The 10,000-nt window shown below is 47.4% G+C and overlaps 1 protein-coding gene and 1 long non-coding RNA gene across 2 annotated transcripts in view; one reads left to right on the top strand and one right to left on the bottom strand.

The window, feature by feature from the left end:
- The window catches only part of LOC121709540 (receptor-type tyrosine-protein phosphatase mu-like), a 173,209-nt gene that overhangs the window by 114,533 nt on the left and 48,676 nt on the right, over positions 1–10,000 (top strand). Inside the window, exon 16 of the mRNA XM_042093002.1 lies at positions 1,544–1,573. Within this exon, the coding sequence (XP_041948936.1) occupies positions 1,544–1,573 (30 nt within the window). The remainder of the gene's footprint in view (positions 1–1,543; positions 1,574–10,000) is intronic.
- Positions 1–10,000, bottom strand: part of LOC121709558 — a 26,813-nt gene that overhangs the window by 8,672 nt on the left and 8,141 nt on the right. Inside the window, exon 2 of the long non-coding RNA XR_006031983.1 lies at positions 2,417–2,427. This is a non-coding gene — a long non-coding RNA (uncharacterized LOC121709558). The remainder of the gene's footprint in view (positions 1–2,416; positions 2,428–10,000) is intronic.

The raw sequence follows: 10,000 nt of genomic DNA, 5'->3' as shown, positions 1-10,000 counted from the left end.
CTGAATTATGAATGTAATTATGCTGATAAGCTCCATTATTAAAACACAGTTTACAGCCGAGAGGAGTGGACTGCCATTAAACATTCATCCAACTGCCCCACTCAGTCTTGTCACCTCTTTGGAAAAGAAATGCAGATAAGAGTCAGGTAGAAAATGAGTGATTCTAGTCAGGACAGTTGTAGCTGCAGGCACTCTGCTCCTCTCCTGCTCTTCCTCTCCTGCTCTTCCTCTCCTGCTCTTCCTCACCTGCTCTTCCTCTCCTGCTCTTCCTCACCTGCTCTTCCTCTCCTGCTCTTCCTCTCCTGCTCTTCCTCACCTGCTCTTCCTCACATCGCTCTTCCTCTCCTGCTCTTCCTCACCGCGCCCTTCCTCTCCTGCTCTTCCTCTCAGCCAGAGGGGACTGCGTTTGCAGACATAAGTAACGAAGCGCGACACACTGCACAGCTGGAGAGGAATTAGGATGAGCAAACACACTCACACACACACGTGAACTTGGGCAGGCATGTGGAGAGTGGAGATGAAAGCACTTCTTCCCTTTTCTTCTTGCCGTCTCAGACTGTCTCAGGCTGTCTCTTTGCGGCGTCTTTAATTCGGTGCGTGGGGACTCATAATTCCCAAAGTCTGATTGACAGGTATATGTAATTACCACCATGCACCCGTCCCTTTTAATTGAATTCTCGTTCAATACGCCTTAATCAAATGAAAAGGTGTGATTGAATCCGTGGCATCTATTTGGTTTAATTTGTGGCATTAAATCCGGATGGAGCTCCATGGTAGGACATACTAATGCCTGTGTTACAGCAGAGCGACCTGGCTGCCTAGATTACATTACTCCTCTGTCTGAGCTCATAGATGGAGAGATAACACAATGAAATGAAAGATATCTGCTGTGTGTGTGTGTGTGTGTGTGGGGGGGGGGGGGGGGGGGGGGGGGGGTATAACTAAACTGTAAAATTCAGTAGGTTAATGTAACAGACACACAGTTGATGTATGATCTCCAGGGGATTTTGGACAGCATTTCATGTCTTGTTTATGTCAAATGTAACTCTGATAGCCTGTCTGTTTGTAGGGTTATGAACAAATATCAGGACCCAGGGAGTGATGTGCTGGGCCATTCAAACCAGGCTTTAGTCATATTCTCCTTAAGTAAATACAAGAATAAAGCTGCGGTGTGTGTGTGTGTGTGTGTGTGTGTGTGTGTGTGTGTGTGTGTGTGTGTGTGTGTGTGCGTGTGTGCGCGAGTGAGTGTGCGCGAGTGTGTGTGGGGGTGTGTGTGAGAGTGGGCAGATTTGAACTGTGCCTTACATAAACATGAGAACACACACATGGGTGTGCACACATAGACCCCATCATCAGAAGAGCAGTAGTTACCTCGATCGCTCCTGTTCTTAGCCATCATATCTGCTTTTGTTCATCTTTTTCAATCTTTTTTACTCAGAACATTAATATTTTTTCCTTTTTTTTTCCTTTTTCCCTCCTCCCCTTGTCATCCCATCCCCCGCCCCCCCCTCACTGCTTGTTCTCGTCACCACCCCCCCGGCAGAAGACACTATCAGTCCTACACTTACTACCTGTAAGTAGAACACTTTGTCCAATCTCACTCTCCATTCTGTGCCGTATCTGCTGATCCAGGGACAGTTGTGGCCCAGTTGTGGCCCAGGTCTCCGCCGGATCTGATCCAGGCTCGATCTGTCCCAGGGTCAGCTGTTCTCTTGGCTGCTGGCCTTCAGAGCTGAGCTGCTGCGGCTGCTGCTTTAGCATTAGCGCTAGTGTTAGCACGACGGATAGCAATGGCGTTTGCCCTTGGGCACACAGCAGCAGGCAGGCTGCTCCCTGCCAAAGAGAAAAGGAGACGTCGCTATTCAATTCAACATTCATCATTCTAATCAAATATTCTATTTATTATTGAAATGTGTCATGGACACTGATCAAGGGCGAGCTATTCTGAAAAGAGTGAAGAGAGAGAGAGATAAAAAATCAATGGGGCTTAATGCACTTTTAACTGGATGTGAATATGATCCAATGATTTTATATCAGTCCGTTTGTCAAAGATTCTGAAAGGCCTGCCTACTTACAGTCAATTGGCCTTTTTGAAAGCAGACCTTGAGAGGCAGGCAGTCATGGAGCATTATTTATTAGGCCTTCATCAGATACAGCAGCACACAGTATAAACAGTCAGGCCCCAAGAGCAGGCCTAGGTTAAGCATGCGGTCCCTCACCCCAGCAGGCCAGAGCAGGCCTGGTTAAGCATGCGGTCCCTCACCCCCTCTCCTCTCCTAGCCTGGTGCCCAGCTCCTGGTGTTCCCTGGGTCTCACCCTCCAAGCATAAACACAGCACTCTGCTTCCATTGTCATCTCAAATCATCTCACCCGTCTCCCCCCGCATGCTATATCTCTGTTGTTTGCATGAGAGCACGCTATGGCAACCTGTTTTGGTGGTGAAGGTCGCAAAGGCTGCAGCATCTAGATAAAATACATGTACGCAACAGTAGCTTGGAGGAGTATGTGGAGTTAAGAGTCCAGGAAATATCAGAGAAAAACAAACTGTTCAGTTGGGAATAGATTCTGAGGGCCAGATGTATGTACATTTGCGAACGTAGCGTTATCAGTGCCATGGACAAAGCGCAGATAGCGAATGCTGTAATACGCGGTATTTATCAAACTTTCCCTTCATCGGGTAATCTGCGCCTTTCTCCACCTTTCTCCGCCCCCTACCGCAATGTATGAACGTCCACAACTGAACGCCATATACTGTACATACAAGCGCAGTTGAATGAAGTGAACTGATGACAACATTAAAAAGAATCAAACGTTTAGCGATCATAAAATAATACAATACATGATAAGATGTCAACAAACAGGGAGATAATGAAGATACGTTCTATATAATTCTACTCAAACTACTTGTGCGCGTAGGCTATGGAAGATTGGTCAAATCTAGCAAGTAGGAAAGTTTAAGCGGATTATGTGAAAGTAAGACATTTGAAAGGCCAACGAAAGTTAAGGTTGCTTTTGACATAGTACAAAGACGCAAAACTGGCGATTCTGTTGTCTTTGAAAGGTTCTCTTAGTGACGCATTTAACCACAATTTGGATTAACACCTGCTTTTACAAGGCGGAGGTGAAATCTTTAATTTCCCCTTTGGGATCAATAAAGTATCAATCTATCTATCTATCTATCTATCTATCTATCTATCTATCTAGATATTTAGGCGAAACGCCTGAAGTGGGTGCAAAAGTGTTGTATTTTTCTTTCTCTTCTTTTAGATCAAGGGCCTTGAAACCGAATTGTGTTAGAGCCCATGTAACATGTGAGAAGTGTTGCCTTTGGACAGATTTCAGAGGCAATGTGTGAGAAGTGTTTTCAAAAAAAAAAAAAAAAAAAGCAATTGTTGTTGTTGTTGAAATGGGCTCTTTCATCCATGACTTCTGTCATTAGTTTGATCTTCATGCATTGTTTGACTTTTGCCATGAATCCCACAGGGTCTTTTAACAAGCACATAAGTCACTGTCACTAACTGCAGGGTCCCTGCGTTCTGAGTTTGGATCAGTGAGTCCGTTTCTATCAGGCCATTGTGTTTTGTTTTTGAAATGATGACACAGATAAAACCTTTTTGACATTCCCAACTGTAAGCACCTGGAGGGTATATACAATATATCTAAATCACAGCTTGAAGGCCTTGTATTGTATATGTCGTCTTGGGTGAATTCCCGCCTGAAAGATTTCCAGTTGTCATACATTTTTAATTGTCATTACAAGTTGTCATACATAGTGATATATAGCACTAACATGGAGGGTATATAACACTACACGGCACAGCAGCTAGGAGGCCATGGCTACATTTGAGGGCTATCTAATACAGTGGGAGCAGCTAGGAGGCCATGGCTACATTTGAGGGCTATCTAATACAGTGGGAGCAGCTAGGAGGCCATGGCTACATTTGAGGGCTATCTAATACAGTGGGAGCAGCTAGACTCTTATTTGACACGAGGGGAAACACACAGGACCATGTTACATGAGGTCATCTGAGTCCTCCTGCTGTCAGTCAACCAATCATATCTGGCTCTTGAGCCCAGGAACCTAAGACAAGACAGAGGCACAGGCTGTCTCCCTAGTTGCACAATATGTACAGAATGATTGGCAGATGCACTAGAGATCGGTCCCTAACCTCCAACAGCTCTACCTAGACAACATGTCAAGAAGGAGAGGAAGTGAGAATAACAAAAAGTGTTCTAGAAGATGGGCTGCTGGGAGTTGCAGTTTTTTTGTCATGTCATCAATAACAAGGACAGCCAGTAAACTCCAATCGCCAGCTCTGTCAGTGTTTGCCAATAAGGAAGCAGAAAAAGGAGCTGCTGTCTATGGAGGCCATCAAGATGCTTAAACCCTGACAGAAAAAAAAAGACAGAGAGAGAGAGAGAGAGAGAGAGAGATGAGTGTAAGAATTGCAGAGAGATAGAGTGGGTGTGTGCTTGAAGCTCTCAAGCTTCCCCGTTGTTTCAGTCAGTGCCACTGCTTACATTTCTTCCATCTGCAAGACACTACGACACACACTGACTGGCTCAGTAAAGCAGAATAAAGGAGAATGCATCTCTCCACCAGCCTCCTCCTTATCCCCTCATCACCTCCTCCTCATATCCTCCCCACCTCCTCCCCACCTCCTCACCATCCCCTCATCACCTCCTCACCATCTTCTCCCACATCCTCCTCATCTCCTCACCACCTCCTCATCACCTCCTCAGCATCCCCTCATCACCTCCTCACCATCTCCTCCCACCTCCTCCTCATCTCCTCACCACCTCCTCCTCACCTCCTCACCATCCCCTCACCATCTCCTCACCATCTTCTCCCACCTCCTCCTCATCTCCTCACCACCTCCTCATCACCTCCTCACCATCCCCTCCTCATCTCCTCACCACCTCCTCATTACCTCCTCACCATCTCCTCACCATCTCCTCCCCACCTCCTCCTCATCTCCTCCTCATCTCCTCCTCATCTCCTCTCCACCTCCTTCCCACCTCCTCCCCATATCTTCATCACCTCCTCCCCATATCTTCATCACCTCCTCACCATCTCCTCCCACCTCCTCCTCATCTCCTCACCACCTCCTCATCACCTCCTCCTCATCTCCTCCCATCTCCTCCTCTTCTCTTCCTCATCTCCTCCTCATCTCCTCTCCACCTCCTTCCCACCTCCTTCTAATCTCCCATCTCCTCCCATCTCCTTTCACCTCCTCACCACCTCCACCTCACCTCCTCCCCATCTCCTCCTCATCACCTCCCCTCTCCTTCCCATCTCCTCCCATCTCCTTTCACCTCCTCCCCACCTCCTCCTCATCACCTCCTCACCACCTCCACCTCACTACCTCCTCATCACCTCCCCACCTTCTCCCCTCCTCCTCGCCACCTCTTCCCCATGTCCTGCCATTGTCCTTTGCAGGATGATAAATGAGCAGACAGCAGCGTTGCTCTTTAGCTTTTGGCTGGTGAACAGGAGCGAGAGACTGAGGGGGAGATAGGAAGAGAGAGAGAATAGGGGGGGAGAGGGAGAGAGAGGGAGGAGGAGGAAGGGGGAGAGAGGAAGAGAGGGGGGGGGGGGGTGCAGTATGTGTCTGCCCACAGCTCAAACACCTTCCTTCATTAAAGGCTACATGCCTAGAGTGGAGCAGCGTGCTGGAATCTCACTAATTGGAACAAGTCGAGCACATTTGTTTCAGTAACGGGGGCAGCATTCTGATGAAGAACAGAACAGATAGAGGAAGGAGGGGGAGGGAGAGAGAGAGAGAGAGAGAGAGAGAGAGGTAGGGAGGAGGATGAGGAGGTGAGTGCCAGAAAGTGAGTAAACAGGGACCTGCAGATGTCTCTGGCTCTGCAGCTGCTAACACGATCGTCTGTCACCGAGCTGTCACCACCTTACTAAAATCACTAGCACACACACACACACACACAGAGAGAGAGAGACGCACAAGTACTCATTCCTAATCTCATCAGCTCTTGTCTATGTTGGCCTGTTATGTCACTCTAGTGCTTCATTGTCTTTTTAGTGGTGATCTCAGCTATGTCACTCCCCCTCTCCATTTATCTTCTCTTCTCTTCTGGTCACTCCTCTTCTCTTCTCTCCTCTTCTCTTCTCTTCTCCTGTTCTTTTCGTCGCTCCTCTTCTCTTCTTTTCTATTCTCTTCTCTTCTCTTCTATTCTCTCCTCTCCTCTTCTATTCTATTCTATTCTCTCCTCTCCTCTCCTCTTTTCTCTTCTCTCCTCTTCTCTTCTATTCTATTCTCTTCTCTCCTCTCCTCTCTTCTATTCTCTCCTCTCCTCTCCTCTCCTCTCCTCTCCTCTCCTCTCCTCTCCTCTCCTCTCCTCTCCTCTCCTCTCCTATTCTCTCCTCTCCTCTCCTCTCTTCTCCTCTTCTATTCTATTCTCTTCTATTCTCTTCTCTTCTCCTCTCCTCTCTTCTATTCTCTCCTCTCCTCTCCTCTCCTCTCTTCTCCTCTTCTCTCCTCTCCTCTCCTCTTCTCTTCTCTTTTTCTCTTATTTTCTTCTCTCTCCTCTCTTCTCTCTCCTCTCCTCTTCTCTCTCCTCTCCTCTTCTCTTCCTCTACTAACTATCCTCCCTCTCCTCTCTACTGTCACCGTTTCATTATGTTATTCAGTCCCCTCTAATCTCTCACATCTCTACTGCACTCCTCTCCAGGCCCCTTTCCCTCCCTCCCTCCTTTCCTCCCTCCCTCCTTTCCTCTCCTCTTCTCCTCTTCTCCTCTTCTCTCCTCTTCTCTTCTCTTTTTCTCTTTTCCCTTATTTTCTTCTCTCTCCTCTTCTCTTCTCTCCTCTCCTCTCCTCTTCTCTCCTCTCCTCTTCTCTCCTCTCCTCTCCTCTCCTCTTCTCTTCTCTTCCTCTACTAACTATCCTCCCTCTCCTCTCTACTGTCACCGTTTCATTATGTTATTCAGTCCCCTCTAATCTCTCACATCTCTACTGCACTCCTCTCCAGGCCCCTTTCCCTCCCTCCCTCCTTTCCTCCCTCCCTCCTTTCCTCTTCTCTTCTCTCTCCATCCCTCCCTCCCTCCTTTCCTCTCCATCCCTGATCCCTCCCTCCTGTCCTCTCCCCTTCCCTCCTCCTGAAGATGCCTAGTGGTGTCTTGATCTTTTAATGTGCTGTTTAGAGTTTCTTGGACACCAGTGCAGAGCTGAAGGCACTCACTGGCTCACTCACTAGAAGACCCCAGTATGTTCCCAGGTAGGGAGCAGATGTAACAGAGGTCGTAATTGGTCCACCGCTCACGGCCCTCGAACCCGCCACCTCAACACACACCGGCATGGGAGTCGAACACCCTAACCACTGAGCTAAAAGCCCAGGCTTCCAACTTCCAGCGGTTAGAAGCGTTCTTAAGGTTAGGGGTGTGAGGATTTACATGGGCAACTAGCATGCTAGCTCAGTTCGCCTCCGTTACACAGATGCGGTGGCCACAGCAGTAGCAGCCCATAGTGAACTGGCTGCAGCCAGCAGAGCCTTTTGAAGTGTCTCAGTTCACTTAGTGTGGGGATGATACATTGTGCAGACACGTGTGCTTTGCATTTAGAGGTCCAGGATGTTCACTGTTCCACTTAATCCAGCCGATTTCTGGCGAGGGGAGGTGATGTGGTTTTGACTGGAAATCTGTAGGAGGTGGAAGCAGTCAGGGGTCTCAGTCTCTTCCCATTAGGTGTGTTGTGCAGAGGGATCAGCTGAGCGACTGCTGTGTGATTGAGCTGAGAATAGCACAAGCCCTGGAACTAGTGCCATATTGCATGCACTCTCTCTCCGTTTCTCCTCATCATGTTCCACCTCTTTATATCATTCTCATGTTCCACCTCTTTATACCATTCTCATGTTCCACCTCTTTATACCATTCTCATGTTCCACCTCTCATGTTCCACCTCTTTATATAATTCTCATGTTCCACCCCTTTATATAATTCTCATGTTCCACCTCTTTATAACATTCTCATGTTCCACCCCTTTATACCATTCTCATGTTCCACCTCTCATGTTCCACCTCTTTATATAATTCTCATGTTCCACCTCTTTATATCATTCTCATGTTCCACCCCTTTATACCATTCTCATGTTCCACCTCTCATGTTCCACCTCTTTATATAATTCTCATGTTCCACCTCTTTATATAATTCTCATGTTCCACCTCTTTATACCATTCTCATGTTCCACCTCTCATGTTCCACCTCTTTATATAATTCTCATGTTCCACCTCTTTATACCATTCTCATGTTCCACCCCTTTATACCATTCTCATGTTCCACCCCTTTATATAATTCTCATGTTCCACCTCTTTATACCATTCTCATGTTCCACCTCTTTATACCATTCTCATGTTCCACCTCTCATGTTCCACCTCTTTATATCATTCTCATGTTCCACCTCTATACCATTCTCATGTTCCACCTCTTTACAACGTATTCTCACATTTGCTCTAATGGGTGGTGTGTGTTTGCCAGTTCTCTGCTGGGCATCAGCAATGTGATGTGTGTGTGCGTGCGTGTGTGTGTGCGTGCATGTGTGTGTGCGTGTGTGCGTGTGTGTGTGTGTGTGTGTGTGTATGCGTGCGTCCGTGTGTGTATGTTCACACATGTCCTTGTGTTTTATTCCACTTAGTATTTGTGTGTGTGTGTGTGTGTGTGTGTGTGTGTGTCTGTGTATAGGTGTTAGTGGGTATTGCTGTAGATGTGATAGCTCGCATTGAGGCTTCTCTTTTTTCTGACTGGCACTAATGAAGACGCCTTTGTGTCTTTGAAAGTCTCCCTTGACCACAGGCTGACCTTATTGCCACGGCGACACACTGACATGCAGCACCTCACCCTGCTGAGCTTGGCTGGTTTGATGCCTCTGTATTGTTTGTGTATTTGTGTCACACAGATGCGTATTTCTGTGTGTGTGTGTGTATGTGTGTGCGTATTTGTTTTGAAGCTGGTGAGGTGATGGGTCTCCCCTGTAGGGCTGTGTTCTCCTCCACAAACACAAAGTGTGTGTTTAACAGGCCTGTGGGCCTTTGTGGAGCTGCGGCTGCTTTAAAGAGACTAGAGGGAGTTTGGATCAGAGGACACAGAGGCCCATGCTGCTGGAAGCCATGCTGCTGTGTGCTGCGCAAACTTTTTAATGACACACACACACACGCACACACACACACACACACAAACCTAACATACATGTCCACACACACACACACACACACACACACACACACACACACACACACACACACACACACACACACAAACCTACTGTGCAGCAACATACACGTGCATGCACATACACACACACACATACTTGTGCTGCTGCACATGACACACACATACATCTTGGAGGCTACTCTTTGGTTGGAGCATCTTCATCACAATATCCACCCTGTGGCAGGTGTGTGTGTGTGTGTGTGTGTGTGTGTGTGTGTGTGTGTGTGTGTGGCATTCATGGCCAATGATGTGTGAACAAAAATGCAGCCTCACAAAACACACACTGCAAGGTATTTTCTGTTGACACAGGCAAAGCTAAACACAGGCGCGTGCGCACACACACACACACACACACACACACACACACACACACACATACATACTAACAAACGCCTATACCATCACTCATTCATATTGAAATTATTGTTATGCATACCTGAATATCCAATGCACATGTATGCATACAAATGTGCACCCCAATGCAATCATCATATCTGTGTGTGTGTGTGTGCACCAGTGCAATCATCATATCTGTGTGTGTGTGTGTGTGTGTGTGTGTGTGTGTGTGTGTGTGTTCGAGAGAGCGAGAGAAGGACAGAGACAGAGAGAGGATGTGACTGTGTGTGTGCTTTGTGCCAGCAGTGTGTCTCTGCAAGAGTTAGGCCAGAGATTAATCATTGCCACACACACACACACACACACACACACACAGGACCACCTCTGTGCCTCCTGCTGAGTGGCAGGCTGGCAGACAGGAAGTGCTCGTCCATTAGCTTC

This window comes from Alosa sapidissima, chromosome 1, assembly GCF_018492685.1.
Source record: "Alosa sapidissima isolate fAloSap1 chromosome 1, fAloSap1.pri, whole genome shotgun sequence".
NCBI classification, from domain to species: domain Eukaryota; kingdom Metazoa; phylum Chordata; class Actinopteri; order Clupeiformes; family Clupeidae; genus Alosa; species Alosa sapidissima.
This window is presented reverse-complemented; position numbering and strand designations above follow the sequence as displayed.